We start from the raw sequence: 19,739 nt of genomic DNA, 5'->3' as shown, positions 1-19,739 counted from the left end.
ATACACACATATGCACCCAGTATCTGCTTCCTGTACTGATATTTTTCCCAGATTTCTGTTTGGTGAACATAGCCCCTGGTATTTATTTGCTGAGAGACATGCTGAGGGGTGTGTGTGTGTGCTTGTATATGCTGAGATTATATACTTTTTCTAACATTGCAAAGAAGCACTAATGGCAGTTTTCACCAAATGGACATCTGAGAAAAGCCTTGCTACAGATGAGTGGTGCAGTGAGATGCAATATGCTTAACATTACCTTGGAGGTGCTGAGCTGCCAATGAAGGTCAGTATGCTGCAGGATCATGCCCTTGAATATTACATATTAGTATAGGTGGAAAAAATAGTGAGGTCCAAAGTTAAGGTTGCCTGATGCTTTCCTTTATAAGACCCTGTTTAGATTTGCTTATAACTTTGCCAAACTTTAACTGTTTGAGCTGATATTTTCCATGAAAGGTGTCTGCTTCAGGCTGAATGTTCTTATTAAGTGTCAACTAAAACAGTTTATTCAATTCTGAGAACAAGGTTACAAAAAACTACACTGTTTTGCCCATATTAAAGAACTTTGTACAACTGTGTTGTTGACAAGCTCTCGTGCTTCCATGCTTTGCAGCACAGACTTCAAATTCAGAGATGGTGGGTGGTGATGATGGGATTGATGTCAAGGATGTGCCTTTTGCCATACCCATAAAAATCTGTCATAATTTGGCCAAGTTAATTGCTTTTTCAAAATGGTAGTTCACATGCACTCAGTAGAGACTTGACAGCTAAATTCTCTGAAGAGTGCACATTGAGCGTGCTCCATCTCCACAGGGCAAGTGAGTTTGCTCCATCTCAGGGTTGCAGTTGCCAAGCAGAACTTTCCCTGCCATTACTCCTCCTGCCTTCTGAGGGGGCTGTATTGCCAGGTACTGAGAATAAGGAGAGTGGTTTCTCCTGTTATCTCAATGTTATCTGATGATGCCCAGATAATATGGAAAGAAGGATGAGGCAGCCTATCTTGAATGCAGAGTGCTGAGGAATGGAGTGAGAGAGATGCAGGGCGTGTGTTGGGGCATAGGAACAAGAGTTCAGGGTACAATGGTGTTATCAGGAGCCAGAAGGAAGGAGCAGGAAGACAAGGGGACAAATGACTGTGGGTTTGTTGGGGGGAATGTAGGAAGGAGTAGAGGGAAACAGGAAGATAGGAGCAAACTGGGGTTAAGCCAGGAACCATGGAGAAAGGAAAACATGGCAGACAACGGATCGGGAGCCCAGGGAAGTGACACAAGAATCCATGGGGATAGCAGCAGGAGAAGGGACAAGAGCAGGAGTTGAGGAGGTGGGGAGAGGAGAGGCTGAGGCATGCAGGAGCAGAAATGACTGATTACTAGAGCACATTGCCCTACAGAACATGAAAATTTACTAAAGTAAACAAGACTTTGGTCTCTGTTACTGGACCTATCAATTAATACAGCCTCCCACGGTTGGATCCTTGGCTTAACTAGATTGCTCTGGCAGCATAAAAACAGACTGAAGGCAGCTGAAGTGGCTAGCTGAGAATTTTCTTTGCACTGAGGACTCTTTCAAATGTACACAACTTGTATAGCCAGCTCTTCATCCTTGCTTTTTCATCCCTCGGCACAAGAGCTGTGGCCAGTGATTCCTCCCTGCCTGAATATTCCTTTGGCAGTATTCACAACTAGTAATATTTTAAGTAGCCTTGAGGCTGTTTAAAGTTATTTCTTGAGACCATATTGGTCCACAGCAACTATGCCGATTGTCAAACGGATATAATCAGAAGACTGGATTCTTCGTATACTATCTGTAGTGTATTTTTGTTCGCACTGGTTTGTCACGTTATCTGAATGCACAATTGTTTCCTGTATTTCTCCCTTTTTCTCATCATATCTATTTATATAATAAAAACATACTGTAAAATGAGTTATTTTTACCACCAAGAGTAATTATTCTGTGCTGACAAAGTTAAGGTCAGAGGCAGCTGTTCTAGCTAGGGGTTTAATTTGACTAAAGAATGCATCATTAGAGTACCCAAGATAAAAATGAAAAGAATTGCATTTAGTGAGTCATACACACAGGGATAGTTGGGAAGTGAGAGTTTGAAATATGACTTGAGCCTTCTGTGCCTTCAGGTTGGAACCGATTAGGAAAATAGTAAGGAACTAACTATACTGATATGAATAATAGCTTGCATAAACTCCAGCTGTTCACCATTCTGACACCTTGCCTATATGGACATAATCATTCCCTATTTCATTTCAGAGCTAATTTGCCATCAGACTACAATTACTGCTTCATGCCAAATAAAATAGCATTTTTACTGTAGGTCTCAAAACATCTGTGATTTGACACCCAGGAACTAGAGAGGAGGTGATCAGACTACAGAAGGGATTTACTCATGATTGAAAGTGGAGTTTTCCATGGTGGTAAAAACTAACTTTAGGAAATAAAGGCAATTTTGACTATCCTGGATATAACATTTTAATCTAATTTGCTTAACCTGCCTAAAAGATCATACCACGCTAGATTAAAAAGAAAAAAATGGTCTAAATAACAAAATGTTTAATTACGTAGTGCCTTTTATCTCAGAACCTCAAAGCATATTATATTTACACAGGCTAATATTTACAAACACATACCCTAAAAGCACCCACCATTTTAGCTGGATACACATTGTAGGGCCTACTTCTGTAGTGGTGCTGTGGCAACTCCTGTCTGTGTCTAAGGATTTCTCTTGGTTAATCCTGCTGTGTTTAAAGGAAGCCAGAATTGGCTGGCAGTTGGCAGAGCACCACACACAAAAGACAGAGTCTACTAAAACAAGTTTCTTCTTGCTTTTCTTCCATCACTGAAAACATCCCATCCTACCGTCTTCCATTCTTTGTCTTTCTAAGATTTTAAGACATTCTAAATGCTGCATCTTTATCTTGGACAAAACCATCAGTTCTATATTATTCCAGTCACTCTTATATTGAGTCCTATAATTTGTGTTTGAGTAAACCGTATTTTCCAGAAAGGCATCTGGTCTTAATCTGAAGACTTCAAGAGATGGAGAATCCAGTTAATGCCCTCACTTTTAAATGTGTGTCTTATTTCTGATTGGAATCAGTCTAACTTTTCCTTCCAGGCATTGTTTCCCATTACGCTTTCCTAAACAGCCCTTTGGTACCTGATATTTTCTTCATAATGTACTTATATATCATAATCAAGACACTTCTTGATCTTCTTTTTGATAAACTAAGCAGATTGAACTCTTTATGCCTTTCACTCTATATCAGGGCCGTCCTTAGCATTTATGGGGCCCTACGCAGTATTATTAAACTGGTGCCCCTATGCCCGATGGCAGCCCAAGCTCACAGCCCGGTGGGGAAGGGGGAGGAGGGACGAGACAGCAAAGGATAATGAGATGCCCAGCCTGTCTTACGGTGGCAAAGAGTCACAGTTCCCCACAGAGACCCCTCATACCCTCTCCCTCATGCAGAATGGACATGAAGAAGGTACCTAAATAAAAGCACTAAAATTTGGGAATAAAAAATGTCAGTCACAGGTTTTTTGATATGCCCTAAAGTTTGTCAGAGATTTATTTGCAAAAACTTCGTAGTAAGGGTGAGTCAGCTGTCCTGCTGAATACAACATTACATATAACGGAATACATGATGCAGCTCTTCTCTGTTTTACATTTTCTTAATCAGTATTTCTAAGATGAATTTATATTTTAAATGTACTCTTAAGCCTTCAGCCAGCTTCCAGATTACTATACATTTAACTCACTGAAACAAAGACATTATTTTAAATTAATTACAGAGATTTAGTGTGTGTTCATAACAATATTCATTGCTTTTAGGAAAAGGGAATACTAATTTACTTTTTGTGATCTTCATAACAATAGTCATGTTTACAAAATTTCACCAACTTTAAAAAAATATGTTTCCAAAGATTTTAGGTATAACAAGGCTTTTACGTCTTAGTAAGGTACTGATTTTGCTGGAGGGTTCTCTTAAAACTAGTTCATCGGATAGTCAGAATTAAAGAAAGGAGAACTCTTTGTCCAGCTACCTGGAAGGGGAGGACTGTTGTCCCTTTAAGGGCTCTCTTCAGTGGGGAGTGGGGAGAGAGGCATTGAAGGGAAGGACAGAAAGGACAGGAAGAGTTGGAAGCACATTTTTTTTTAAACTATAGTTATAAAATGTGTATTTTAGATAAGGGAAGTCTTTTGAAGGATTTATTTAAAAAACTGTATGTCTGAAGATCCAAACATTTAAGGCTAAAGATAATTGTGCATCTAAAATTCTATGCAAGCATTTTTTAGAGATGTGATTTTATAATCTTCACCAGCTCACTAATGAAATATTTTTAAAGCAAATTTTAAACTAAGGTCCTGTAGACTGACGTGTTCTGTGTAAATATTACAGTCGTGCACAACTGTTTTTGTCAGTAAAGTCAGAAACTGACAGTATAAAAAATTATTTGGACATAAGCTTTCATGGGCATCCGAAGAAGTGAGCTATAGCCGACAAAAACTTATGCTCAAATAAATTTGTTAGTCTCTAAAAGATGCCATAAGTAGTCCTTTTCGTTCTGTGGATACAGACTAACATGCCTGCTACTCTGAAACCAGTATATTTCTGGGGTTTGGCAAATGCCTGTTAAATGGCTTAATTACCCCTTGAATGGCTCTTTAACAGTTTCAACGTTGTGCTAATAGGTCTGGCAGGTTGGAGACTTTTTCACTTTTAACTACTAGATTCCCTCCCAAGGAAGACTCACCAGGTTGCAGCAGCCATCTGTGGGAGCCTGCAGGAAGGGTCAGAACATGGATAGGAAAACAAGGGGTGGATGCTAAGACCCACTGGTGCCCCAAATTTTCAGGTGTCCTACGCAGCTGCCTATGTTGCCTATGCCTCAGGACGGCCCTGCTCTATGTGCAGCTCCAAAAATTATTCAAGGGCTGGAAGAAAAAAAAAGCCATATTTACATTGACTTAATATCCTTTTAATGGGGTTCAATATTACTCTTCTAGGTATTTCATTGAGATATACCTATCTCATAGAACTGGAAGGGACCCTGAAAGGTCATTGAGTCCAGTCCCCTGCCTTCACTAGCAGGACCAAGTACTGATTTTGCCCCAGATCCCTAAGAGGCCCCTCAAGGATTGAACCAATGCTCAAACCACTGAGCTATCCCTCCCACCTTCATTGTCATAATGAACAACTCATTCTAATTTAACTGGAATTTGTTTGATATATGATGCAGTTTGGACCTACTGGATGCTATCTGTATTACATGTTAAAATCTAATATGCCAAATTGAAATTCTTTAGTATGAATAGTCTTTATAAAGTAATGCAGATTTTTCAGTGTATTTAGAAGATTTAGCTCAGAGTTCATATTTATTTTGATGAATACTATTGCCTTGATGAAATATTCACATCAGCTTTTGAAATAATTATTTTATTCTAAAAACTTGAAATTAGAATTAATAGGCCATATATTTTAATTGAAGTCAATGGAAGCTGCATTTGATAGTCACCTAACTTAATTAGGTATATTTTTGACAGATAAAAAAGGGGATTATAATAACTATATACCTCTTGGTATTATAAGGATTAGTTAATTGAAGTTTATATAGTATTTTGAATATATTATTCTACATTGTCCTCTAATATTAAGTATTGTAATATTTTGTAGGATCAGGTACTTGTACCACTCTATATGTTTATATGTGATAAGGAAGAAACTAAACTTCCCCACATGAGGAAAATCAATGTCCTGGCCTAAAAGAGAAACTTATAGTGGTAAAAGTCTCTAATCACAACCAGTTTGCTAGCTCATTAGAGCTGTAGTCGGAGTTGGGAAAAATGAGGGGAGAACTAAAGACAATCTGGGACAAGCTTAGAATAGGTTCTTCCATTGTATCATTGGTGTTATGTAAAGCCTCTGCTCAAATGCGCTTGTAAGATCTGTAACTTGTATCAAGTTCTGCAACCTTTTCGCAGACTTTGTAAATTCAGTGATTGTTAGCATAGCCTTTAAAGTTTTGTAACCTTTGCAAGCTCTGTAACCTTTTTAAGTTACTTGCATGAACTTCCAAGCTTTGTAATATCCCATCCCTCAGAGAGTGTGTGAATGAGGGAGTGTGAAGAAGGGAGTGTATGTGGGACTGGGCAGAGAGGAACTGCAAGGAAAGAGGAGCCCAGAGCCAGGAACCAGGTGTGTCTGATATAATCTGCCCTGAGAAGGCAGTCATGAAGTGCTGTAAAGAAAAGAAGAACATAGTATGCATGAAAGAAACCGGTCTGGGAATGCTTCTCGGTGACGGACTCAGAAAGGAAACTCAGTGCACGTGACAGGAGCCGCCCAGTTCCAAAATAAGAGGAAGAAGGCATGCACACAAGCTGCTGCTTCTTGATCTACTCAGCAGCCTGGATTCGTGACCACAGGCAGACACACCAGATCTACCACGCTTCAGCTTCTCAGCCTCCATGCTGTCTCCCGGTAACTCTCCGTCTATGTAAGTGTGTGGGTGCATGAGGGTATGAATGCAGTGAATGTGTGCGTGTATAAATAAGCTCCATCTCCTTTTTTATCTGATCTAACAGCAGCATTGTAATAAAACTAATACAAGTGTGACCCTGGGTTGGCTTTTAGGGGAACAGAGGTAACAATTGGTGTGCCTTGGAATTATAGAAGGGATATTTAGTGGAGAAGGTTGCCAGCATATATCAGGAGAAAAATGCTAATATAGCACTTGAAGCTAAAAAACAATGTATATGCCAGTGATTGAAGTTTTTTAGCCTAACACACTGAAAACATTTTTAAGGGACAACTCATTCTGTGAGAGACGTAGCTAGGTAAGTCTGATATGATCATCGAGATGTAGAATTGCCTGCTATAAAAATATCAGTCAAATAAGTTAAAGTGGGAGGCTTTAAATGTGCATTTTCAAATACATGATTTTGGTAACACTGGCAAGCAAATAAATCCTCAGACACTGGAGAGGAAACAAATGAATAATCCTGGACCTTTGTCACAACTGTCATAAAAGACAAGACATTCGTGGATTTTCAAAAGTTATTCATTGCTTTTGACATTTTGGGACTTGTGTGCAAGTGGGTGAGAGGACTGATTTTACTTACAGCAAAACAAAATTCCTTAGGAGCTGCAAAGCTGCATGCTGAGCTCCATGGGTAATAGAAAACATGAGTTCAGAAACAACTGGTAGAGACACAAGGGATCAAAGCATTGGGCTCTAGCAACTCTAATTCCAAAAGCATAACAGTTGTCCCATCCCTGAGATAAACTGAAAATTTCTGTAATTTGGAAAGACAGTGTGAATAAAAGACAATTTGGCAACTGATTTGCCAAAATACATGAGACATTTTAGCATATATTTTCCATGATTTTCTCTCAGAAAACCTACAAGACAAATCCCTGATCCATGTACAATTTGCTAGATGCATCAAGACTCCTGTTCAAAGAGTACTTAATCCTCCATTTCTATTGAGCAAAGCACTAAGCATGTTCTTAACGGGAATGAACATAAGCTTGTGCTTAAAGTTAAGCATGAGCAAGTGCTTTTAACGAATTATGGTGTAAAAGATTTTTGTTGTGCCTCCTCTGAAGCATAAAATAACCTAGTTCAGATTCAACCTATTTGATAAATGATTTGTTCTCCTATGACAATTCCAGAGTGAGACACAGTTCATGAAAAAAATAAGGTTTACATATTTGTGTAAATCAGTGGTATTTATAGTTCTGCAGTAGTTCCCTTTGTGGTGTTAAAACTGCTTTATAGACATCATTTGATTAAATCTCTCAACATTGCCGTAAGATTGGTTAAAATAGGCATAGTGCCACCTCTGAAAAATCTGAAGGTCAAAGATGTTAAATGGCCTGGAGAAAATAATAAAATAAGTCTGTGACAGTTAAGGAACTTTTTCCTAAAAATTGTCATGATGCCAAAATCCATAGAATATATTTAGAAAAAATATGGTTGGTTGAAATGAGTTTATGAGTGGCTAGAAACATAACAACAACAGGGAAGGAACACAAGACAGATTAGGCAAAGACAAGGTTAAAGAACATTTGGATAAATTAGATGTATTAAAGTCAACAGGGTCTAATGAAATTTGCCTTATGGTACTTAAGGAATTAGCTGAAACAATCTCAGAAGCATTAGCAATTATTTTAAAGAACTCATTGAGAATGGGTGAAGTCCTATCATCCAATCCAATGTCCTTCTTTTATAGGGTTACCAGCCCAGTGGACAGGAGGAAGTAGCAGATATATAATCACAGAATCATAGAATTGTAGGAGTAGAAGGGACCTTGACAGGTCATCTAGTCTACTCCCCTGCACTCATTGAAGGACTAAGTATTATCTAGACCATCCCTGACAGATGTTTGTCTAACCTGCTCTTAAAGACCTCCAATGATGGCTATTCCACAACCTTCCTAAGCAATTTATTCCAGTGCTTAACTACCCTGACAGTTAGGAAGTTTGTCCTAAAGTCCAACCTAAACTGCCCTTGCTGCAATTTACGCCCATTGCTTCTTGTCCTATCCTCAGAGATTGAGAACAATTTTTCCCTCCTTGTAACAATCTTTTATGTATTTGAAAACTGTTATATCTCCTCTCAGTCTTCTCTTCTCCAAACTAAACAAACCCATTTTTTTCAATCTTCCCTCATAGGTCATGTTTTCTAGATCTTTAATCATTTTTGTTGCTCTTCCCTGGACTTTCTCCAATCTATTATTTTGGTATCATATGCAAATTTGTAAGTGTACTCTTTAAGCCATTATTTCAATTACTGATAAAGATATTGAACAGATCTGGACCCAGAACTGATCCCTCCGGAACCCCATTCAATATGTCCTTCCAGCTCGACTATGAACCACTGATAATTACTCTCTGGGAATGGTTTTCCAATCAGTTATACATCCACCTTATAGTAGCTCCATCTGGGTGCCACATTTTAGGAAAGATGTGTACAAATTGGAGATAGTTCAGAGGAGAGCAATAAAAATGATAAGTTTAGATAACATGACCTATGAGGAAAGGTTAAAAAACTGGGCACATTTAGTCTTGAGAAAAGAAGAATGAGGAGGGACTTGATAACTCTTCAAATATGCTAAGGGCTGTTTAAAGAGGATGGCGGTCAATTGCTCTCCATGTTCACTGCAGGTAGGACAAGTAGTAATTGGCTTAATCCACAGCAAGGGAGATTTAGTTTAGATATTAAGAAAAACTTTCTAACTATAAGGATAGTTAAACACTGGAATACGTTACCAAGAGAGGTTGTGGAATCCCTGTCATTGGAGGTTTTTAAGAATAGGTTAGACAAACACCTGCCAGGGATAGTCTAATATCAGAGGGGTACCGTGTTAGTCTGGATCTGTAAAAGCAGCAAAGAGTCCTGTGACACCTTATAGACTAACAGACGTATTGGAGCATGAGCTTTCGTGGGTCAATACCCACTTTGTCAGATGCATGCATCCGACGAAGTGGGTACTCACCCACGAAAGCTCATGCTTCAATATGTCTGTTAGTCTATAAGGTGCCACAGGACTCTTTGCTGCTTTTAGGGATGGTCTGGGTATACTTGGGTACCCCCCTCAACACACAAGGGATGGATAGATGACCTCTTGAGGTCCCTGCCAGCCCTACATTTCTATGATTCCCTATATCAATATAAGGGCATAGGTGCATAGAAAGATAATGACACTGGTTATTATATTTGATGACGACAAGTAATCTACTCTCTATCCCCTCTTTAATAGAGCACTGGTTTATGGAGACTTCCTTATTCTCTCATCTTGTCTCTCATTCGAATCTTAGAATTCCGTTAGGTTTTCCCTCTACATTGTTTGCGCTGATTAACTTTCATGATCATTCCAATATGTATCTAATTAACCCTCCATTTTGCAGTTCTTTATGGATGTCAAGATGAAGGGACTCACCTCCCATATATTAAATGAAAGAAGAGGCCTATCCCCCCATTTCTGTGTGTAAATTATGGAGTAGGTAAGATTTTTGTTTTCCATCCAAGGGGAAATAAATCTCTGTTTGTGGAAATTCCTGCATATCATCCCATCAAATGGTATGCAAAAGGCTTGCTTCCCTATGGAAAGGGCCACACAATTTGCTCATAAACTTGACAGATCCCCAGGTATCTATGGAAAACCAGGGTAACTTTCCTTGGCTCCTGGGAAGAGTAGTTGTGTTAGAACCCCCTGGATTCAGCTGCTTCTGTAACCACAAAAAGGTGCAGGGTGGGGGAGTGGTCTGTAGTATAGGTAACAGACTGTGCAGTTGGAGGGTTTTTTCCCCCTCCCAGGCTATCCATTTCTCTCCTTTGCAGTTTATGAAAGGGTGAGGTATAGTGCTGAGAGGGTGGCTGAGTCCCTCTTCTGTCACAGAAGGGATGAGATTTTCTCTATGTTGAAAGCTAAGCAAAACAACTTACGCTAAAGCCTTTAAAAAATTTCAGCACGAGCACTGCATTCATGACTGACATTCCTTCCCCCTCACCCAAACTCACTCCTTAAGGAAAACATATTCATGAAGAAAGAAGTACACAATGTACTATAGAAGGGACGGGGTTTGGACATGAGAATAGACAATGTAAACTAAGCCATTTTTCTTAGCTGCATCTATTTCAGTTATATCCATGGAGTGTGTCTAGAAGGACGCACTGCTAAAAACAAGCAAGATTTATGATGCTGACAGAAATCCTGAATAACTTCCAAGATCTACAGAGACCCTCTCTGTGCCATTGGTAATGTGAAGTTGAAACTGCATATTTTTAATGTTTTTATGTTTAGACATAACAGAGGCAAAATCCATGGTACACACTGTGCAGGACTGGGAAAAAGTGGGGATTAATGGAAGAGTAAGGTGATTTTACTGGTTTTTCACAAATATTTCACCTAAAGAATCTACTCTAGCTCAGTTTCAGACTTCAATAGCTAGCCCAGGCTTTCAGATAACACAGAAATAATTAAATATTAATGAAGTAGTAAATATATAATGAAGATTTTTCTCTCCCTCTTTTCTTCTCCACCACTCACCCATCAGTTTAATTTTAGCTCCAATTGTATATTATGCAGTAGGTGAAAAAATCTTAGGCAATAACTGGACAAGGTCATCGGCCCAAATTAAGTTCCCTTAACATTGTTTCAGTGGCATAAAGAAAAGTTAAAAGTTGCCCTTAGAGAAACGCACGCTCTTAGGGGAATCCTCTGGTGATACACAGCCAGCATGGCACATACTATACCACCTACTCCTACCCCCTGCAAATAGATGGTGTTGTGAGGCCGGCCAGGAAGTGAGAGAGGTATGGCCAGATCAGCCTGCAGTAATTAGCCAGCCAAATGATTCCTAAGGGACTGTTCCAGCTGGCATACATTAGAGAGGATGAGGAACTATTCTAACATGGGCAGAGAGCTGTTTTAAACCCCAGCTGGCCTCCGGAGCCAGGCAACAGGACAGGTGATTTAACAGCACTGAATTTTCTCTTCCTGGAAGCCTAGCTTCTGCCATTCAGGGGAGAAAAGGGGAAAAGAAATCTGTAGCATTTGGAAAGATGTTCAAGGGTGACCTCCTAGGAAATAGAGGAAGATGGGGGAAAGGAGAGATGGTTAATGGGGAAAAGAATGAAAAGAGTAAACATGTGAGGGAGGGAGTAAGGTAGCAAGGAAGGGAATGGAGGAATACATTTTTAAAAAATGATAAAGGATCTATGTAATATTTGTATTTGTTATTTTTAATTAAACTTCTACAATAAAATATTTGGATGGACGTTGTCTTGGTACTGACTTGACGAGCACTATTTATATGAGAAAAATGACTCATGTACCCACTGTCCAGTGTTTGCTGCACCATCAGGCACTCATAATTAATTAACACTGACTACGCACAATACTGCACAGACACTTTAACATTACTCTAAAGATCTGCATTTGACAGAATTCTTGATACTTTCACCAAACTATAACATTTTAAGAGTGTAACTGGGAACTTTTTCTAACATGGTATTTACAAAGGTTACTATTAAAAAGCCAACATTTCAGATAAGTTGCAACACCATGGAAATATCACTGTTATTGTCCTATCACACTGCTGTCAAATGATAAATGACTTCTAATAGAGGCCACGCTAAAAAGTTGAGAAATCATCAAATTCCCTTACACATGTATCAGGAAGAAAATAAAATAAGGAAAGTATCATTTCAAATGTATGGAAAGAGAAACATTTTCCTACTCTGTTTTGTTTTCTCCAATTTTTACATTGTATTTAATATACATGAAAATTATTACACAAATGTTCAATTTCCATGATGTTTAAAACAAAGAATGTCAATATAGTAAGCGTCAAACGACATTAAATATATAACATGCAATACTGTTACATGAAATATGATCCCCTTAAAACCTTGCAATTTGCAAAGATAACTGTTTAAACATTATTTAGTTGCTCGTTCTATGTATTGAGAATACAACGAATGGAGTAAATTATGGTTAAAAGCAGTAAATGACAAGTTTTCGAGAACACCAATGTATATATTTTCAGAGCACTATCCCGTGCACAGGTACATGGGTGCAAGCTTCTGTGGTGATCAGTGAGAGTTGCATTCATGTATCTGATGGCAGAATCAATCCCTATTTTTGTAGTTGTTCAGTTAAAATTATTTATATTACAAATGTTATATTGATTGAGAAGCTATAAAATGCTTTGCCAATGTAAAACACATACTGGATCATGGTGAAAAAAAAACACTTTCCCATGTGGACGGTAACCCAGTTAAACTCAGTTTACATCCAATCCTGCAGCGCTTTGGAAAAACTTTGCTCATCATGTACCCACTCATGTCACTAGGAGTTTTGCCATTGACTCCAAAGGGAAAAGGTTCAAGCTCTTCCTGACAGCATGCTGTGCAATTTATCTAGCTATGAAGTTTCCCCCCTTGCCTTTCAGCTGCCACCTCCATAACTTTTTACGTTTGCTCCTCATACCTTGAGAATTTTGCACATGACCTCATAAACTGAAAATGTTTTTTCAGCTCGTGTCCAATCCCACGTGGTGACCTTGGAAAAAAACAACAAACAAAAATACAGTAAATAATGTAATTTTTCTTTGTTTTAATGATACAGTTTATAGACCATTTTGTCCTGTCCCAAAGATTTTCTTTCATTGATACACTGCATATGCACAGAAAAGACAACACAACATTGCCTTACAGAACTGTTACCATGGGTCATATTGACACATTTAGCCCTCAGGTAGGCAGTGCTGAGGAGGCACACTACTCCACAGGGAGTCCAAAGAGACATTGTACCTCAGGGAAGCACTGTCAAGCACCTCCCTGAGAGTCCTGGGGTACAGTGTGGTTGTATTCAGGCAATATCATCCTTTAGGATGGTGCAACCAGCTTTCCTGTAGGATCAAGAATAGGGTTGGGCCAAGCCTCTGTCTTCTCCCTGCTGCCTTTGGAGTGCGGTTGGCCACTGCAGATACACTGAGGGAGCAGTCCCTGAGCAATCCTGAGTAAAAAAGGCATTCTTTTTGTGCTTCCTCTCACTGAGCGGACATGTAAAGGCCTGTTGCACACTGCCCCATGAAGTGTTATTTTTATTATTTATATTGTGGTAAGGCCCTCAAATATACAAAAGGACTACTGCACTAAGCGGTGTAGAAGCATCTAACAAAAGACAGTCCCCAAAGAGTTTACAATCCAAACACAGGAAAGGAGACAACAGCTACCAGGTATGTCTTCACTACTGGCCAGATCAACCAGCAGCGAAACGCGATAAATCGATCCCTGAGCACTCTCTCGTCGACTCCTGTACTCTAGCTTGGCGAGAGATGCAGACAGAGTCAATGGGGGTGCGGCAGCAGTTGACTCACCGTGGTGAAGACACCGTGGTAAGTAGATTAACGTAGCTGAAGTTGTGTAACTTATATCAATTCCCCGCCCCCTGCCAAGTATAGATCAGGCCTAAGAATCATATTTGTTTTAGCAAGTGTCTACTCTTGTACTCTTCAAACGTTAAGCTCTGAAAAATACTTCTGGTCCACCTAAAAGTTTATCCCAGGACATAACATTGATTTTTACAAGTATTAATTTTAAAACAATTGTATTATATGGAAACATTACAGATTATAATAAAATGATATAAGAGTTAATTAATAGGATTTAGAAAGGACAGAAACAGGCAGCAAAATTTATACAGTCTGGAGAAGAATCAAGATATATATGATCACACTCTATAAGTACCTTCAAGGAAACAGAGAAAGGAAAGAAAGAACTATACATAGTTTCAGAAGACAGAGGGACAAGGAACAGTGGTCTGAAAAGTTGAGGTTATATATTAGAAAAAAAAAGCTTAACAGTAAAAGAAATTGGACAATAGAACAGAATCCTATGAAAGTGGCTGACACATCATTGCTATTGATATTCAAGAACAGGACAAATGAAAGAGCAAATATATTTGGTCTCCAAGACTTGAGAATAAAAATATCTTTTAAAATATATGAGAGAACTTATCCCTTTTCCTAAGTGAAACCACGGACATGCATGTGAGAGGTATGTTAGATTGTTGAGGAGCTACTGTGGGAAGGATTGGGGTAATATAGCAATCTAGGACTTTATAAAGTGTTTGCCCATTTTTTATGTTGTATCATGTACAAATTTGTTTAATGGTTTTATAATGATTACTTCAAAATAACTATTAAAATACCAAGATGTTTGCTGATATCAAAAATTTCCATTTTTAATCTGTTTTCTACATAAATGAGACTTACTAAAGGATGACACTGTGTCTTTATGGTTAATTTGATTATGGAGTTGCATGACAAATGTGCTAATTGTACTAAATCTTGTTGAGCATATAGATTAAAATAACTGAAACTCAGACAAGAGAAGCATAAGCTCAATCACTTTATCTTACTAAAATAAAATTCAGTAATGAAAAGATCAAAAAGATTAAGTGTTATATTTGCTCTTTTAATAGAGTTCTAATTGTCTGCAGTCAGCTATGTTACATGGTTCACCTCTCCCCCCATCCTTTCTATTACAAACGATAAAAAGGATCTTTAGATTCAATCATATACATCCAAATCCTGAAGTCTTTACTAAAACAAAAACTCCATTTCTGTGGAAGGGACTTTTGCTTGTGTAAACAATCCAGGATTTGGCCCTTATCTGTTTTCTCTAAACCTCTTTTATATCCTTAATTACATTTAGTAAGGAACAAGAGTGTTAGCACTGCATAGAGTATAATTAACCTCTTATCTGCTCTGTAACCTATTAAAGTCTTGGTTTATGGGTGGCAATCAGAGAAGCCCATACAGGAACATAAACAAAGGAAGATTTTCCTAGTATGAGTTACCATCCTGCAAACCTTTATTCATACAAATAGTCCCATACCTCACATGAGTAATCACAATAAAGTAAACGGGACTACTCATATGAATAAAAATTCTCAGTGGCATGTCCACATGTTTTATGTTTGGTAAAATGTACTACAAATATGTTATAAATACATGCCAGCATATGTACACATACATGAGGACAAACCATAGTTGACAAACCATATTTGATAGACTGCTACTACTGAGACATAGGGAATTATGTGAAAATATATAATCACTTTATGATTGAATTCTACTTGGCTATACAGAGGAATAAGGACAGGCGAAGAACACACTGCCCATACAGAATCTACTCAAATCCCAACTCTGGGCACAGGGATGGCATGCATGATACTCTACCCTCTGAGCAAGAGGAGGGGCAATAGATGGAGCCCTGGCTCTATCTCCTCCCAAACACTGGCCAACACAGTTGCCTAGATGCAAGTATACTTTCTCAGGAGCAGAGGAGTAGCTGTGACTCAGATGGTACCTGAGACAATGCCTTTCTGCACTTGCTACCTTTTAGAACTTTAAAAAATAAATAATCAAAGACAAATGAGTGTCATGGCTGCTTTTTTTAGCATAGTTAGGAGAAAAGTGTTATTTTCCAAATGGGAAGGGGAAAAAAAGAGCAGATCATAGAAGATTAGGGTTGGAAGAGACCTCAGGAAGTCCAAAAAAAAAAGAAAGAAAAAAAAAGAAAACTTCTGTAAGAGCTCTTTGTAAAAATATTGGCATCACATCCCTGTTTAGAAAGCAACTTGATTCAGGGAGCTTATGCTGCAAAAAAGTATAGTCTTTTTTTGTGACTCCCACTTAAGTAACCCATAATTAGAAGCTGAAAAATTGTGATATTGAAACAGTTTGATACTAATCTTTGAAAATTACAAGAAAAAAAGAACACATCTTGCTATATGATTGCAGACATAAGTATGCACAAAAGTGTATGGTTGTAAAACATGATGTTCAAAATCCTTTATAACTATTGCAATCTTTTAAAATAAAGCAATTTTGTCAAATACCCCAAAATGTGCATGCATTGCACTAACTGTCTGGTGAAAATTACTCATCCAAAGGCTTTTTTATTTTATGTTAAGGCACTCTTAGTGTCATTCTCTTTCAACATGCACTATAGGATATACAATTTTACTTAGGTTTCCTTCCCAGCTCATGGAGAAAAGACTTTTTTTCCCCACTGATTCTAAGCTCTAATTTCTCTTTGACTGTCTTAGAACCAAGGACCAGAGTCTGATACTCTTACTCATACTGGGTGGGATATTTTGCTGCATGGAACTTGCAGCCCAGGAGAAAGGATGTGTAAAGTGCCTTTAATCTCTGGAAACTGTCCAAGTTACAGCAGCATTTTGGGGCTGCCCTAAGTGCAGCACAACTGCCTGGAATCTCTGCAATACAGGATCTGTGGTTCCTCCTGCCTCTAGCACACCCACTATGTGTGTGTGTGTTTGGGGATGGGGATTGGGGAAGAAGAAGATGTTACGGCCATCTTCTAGAAGTGTCTGTGCCAAGAGAATCCTTCCATGGCCAGATCCAGAGGTTTTAGAGCTACTTAATGCTTTTTGAACCCTTTACCCAATGTGAAAGGGCCAGATTGACAATGAAACTCTCATTCAATGAGTAGCAACCAGTGTTGTCAATTCTCATGATTTCTATGCGAATTTGGCCCAGGGCTGGAGGCAATCAGGGATGTGAGACTTTCCAGCCCTCTTGCAAATGTCAGCTTTTCCTGGGGGTGAACTGCCTCTGATTGGCTATCTTCCCCACTCCCTCACCTCCTGGAGGACAGTATTATATTTTTATTTAAAAAAATACTTGATAAGTAGTTCCATTGAACTCCGTAGGACTACTTCTGGAATAAGGTGCTACTCAGCACCAGTACAGAATCTAGTCCTGAATGAATTTTTTTTTTAAAAAAAAAATCAGATCTCCTTGAAAAAGTTTTCTCCAAAACTAACAATAATTGTGCTGTCTCGGGGTCAGATTCATCCACCCTTATTCACAGTGAGTGGTAACTTTCAATCTGCTCTACAGGACATAGAAATTTACTTCTGTTTCCCTCCCAGCTCATAGTGAAAAAAGACATTTTTTCCTCCAGTTCAAAGCTTTAATTTCTCTCTGCCTCCTCTCAGAACCAAAGGCCTGTGAGCAGCCCCAATGAAATCATTGAGACTTCTTGCTCAGGCCCTGATTCATCAAAGCACTTAAGCATAGGCAGTACAGCTAATTCCGAAAGTTCAAAAATCACGAAACACTCTTGTGTTTTCAGTCTGTCTTTTGAATTTTTAACTCCCCTTGCCACTTACCAATGTATTTGACAATTGATGTGCTTATCTTGAAGCACATGCTTAAATCTATTCCTACCCAATAAAGCACTTAAATGTATGTTTTACTGTAACGGGACTTCACGACTGCTTAAATGCTTTGTTAAGTTAGGGTTCAAGTGAGGCACTACTTAACGTGAGTAAGAGTAGTAAAAACTGGCCCTAAACATTTTGCTGGCTAAATTCAAATGAAACCAATGATATTACTCAGCCCACTTTCCCCTTCCCCTATCTCCCTCCCCTTTGTTGCTCACACAAAGTATAAAAAGTCACATTCAAGATGAAATCTGGAGACATAGATGTTCTGAAAATTCATTTCCACAGCATGCAAAAGGCTCTGATAGTGTCCATGCCTTCAGCTGTCTGAATATGGAAGTCTGGCTATCATTCAACACAATCTAACCAGTTTGCTTCAAGCTGGTTGACCCTTCCATACCTAGCAGTAAACAACGTGTTTCCCTTCCAACTTTGCCAAGTGCTCCTGGTAATTAGGCAGAAAGGTGCTTACTAGCTGCACTTCATATCTTTGACAATTATTTTGCAGAACTTTAACTTTATTCCCCATAATTTTTCACTATTATATAACATATCCTGGTAGACAGTGGAAAGATCCACCTATCACTATGTACAATGCTTGTATGCATTGTATGGGATAAAATTATTTTAAATACACTTTTCCCTGCTAAATATTAGAAATATACTTACTGGAGGTGCTATAAATTTATAAAGAGAGGAACCCCTCAGAGCTAGAAACTTTGGTGTATACATTCGGTCCTGAAGGGAGTCTTGTTCCCGTTCTTCTGTCCAGCCCATATAGACTATCTGATGGAAAAATCAATAGTGTTGATGAATTCCACATACATTACACGTTCATCATACAAATTATGCTGATGCCCTTCAAATCCTATTTAACTAAAAATCCTGAACTGGTGATTCAAAATGACATTTTTAATTCACCTATAATCATGTAAAGAAAGCCTATTCATGGGAAACTATCAGAACAAACTTTCATTCTACCAACAAAAGTAAAAAGGCAAATATATATTCAGCAGATATCAGAAGTTTATCATCCCATAAAAAAACGGGCTGGAGTCATTCTAAATATGCTGAAAATTCAAATTAAAGGGCCTTAATGAAACTGAAGTGTAAGAAACCAAGTAACCATAAAGCTAGAGTAAATTTCAAGTAGTGGTTGAAAGTTTTTATTTGTGTAATCCTGGTTGGTGGTCTGTTGCCTTCTGCAGAAAGAAAGGATTCAGTATGAGAGAGAAGGTATGCTATTTGTATTTCAAGTTTTATAGCTTCATCCAAGGACCTTAACAGAATGTTCAGACATTACTCAAATATCATGGTATTTGGTTGATATTATTTTACCAATCTGACATACAGCTAAAGTAAGGGTCAGCAAGCTTCAATGATTTACCCCAGACCACACAGCCTGTAACTCACAGAGTTGTGAATTAAAACATAGTAGCAGTATACTGCACTTATCGCTGTAAAAAAGATTTCCACTATAACATGAAAGAAAAAATATAAGCTAAAACACACAAATATAATTTAGACATATTAAAACTGAAATATTGTATACTCCTCATCAACTGAATGCAGCACAGAATTATTCATGTCATTATTATACTATCTAATTTAACTGTGTACTCCAGTTCAAAGGTCTTAAATTAGAAGCAATACGCCCATCGGAAACTTGTAAAGTATAATTATAATTCTAAATAATTGGGTTAAGAAAGGAACGCTGCACAATTTATACCTTGTTTCAGGGTTTTTCTTTTTGTTGTTAGTTTTTGCTTATATAATATTCATTATTTCATCCTGCATAATATATTTGAACATTTTCTAAGAACTGTAACAACTATAAAAGCAGCAAAGAGTCCTGTGGCACCTTATAGACTAACAGATGTTTTGGAGCATGAGCTTTTATGGGTGAATACATCCATGCATCCGACGAAGTGGATATCACCCACGAAAGCTCATGCTC

At 38.2% G+C, this 19,739-nt stretch overlaps 1 protein-coding gene across 1 annotated transcript in view; it reads right to left on the bottom strand.

The window, feature by feature from the left end:
• Positions 1 to 19,739, bottom strand: part of SNTG1 (syntrophin gamma 1) — a 275,551-nt gene that overhangs the window by 61,843 nt on the left and 193,969 nt on the right. Inside the window, exons 12-13 of the mRNA XM_075063014.1 lie at positions 18,452 to 18,568; positions 13,010 to 13,081 (exon numbers count right to left, since the gene is read on the bottom strand). Of these exons, the coding sequence (XP_074919115.1) occupies positions 13,010 to 13,081; positions 18,452 to 18,568 (189 nt within the window). The remainder of the gene's footprint in view (positions 1 to 13,009; positions 13,082 to 18,451; positions 18,569 to 19,739) is intronic.

Source organism: Chelonoidis abingdonii, chromosome 2 (assembly GCF_003597395.2).
Source record: "Chelonoidis abingdonii isolate Lonesome George chromosome 2, CheloAbing_2.0, whole genome shotgun sequence".
In the NCBI taxonomy this organism is placed as follows: domain Eukaryota; kingdom Metazoa; phylum Chordata; order Testudines; family Testudinidae; genus Chelonoidis; species Chelonoidis abingdonii.
The sequence above is the reverse complement of the archived record's forward strand: the minus strand, read 5'-3'. Positions and strand labels throughout refer to the sequence as shown.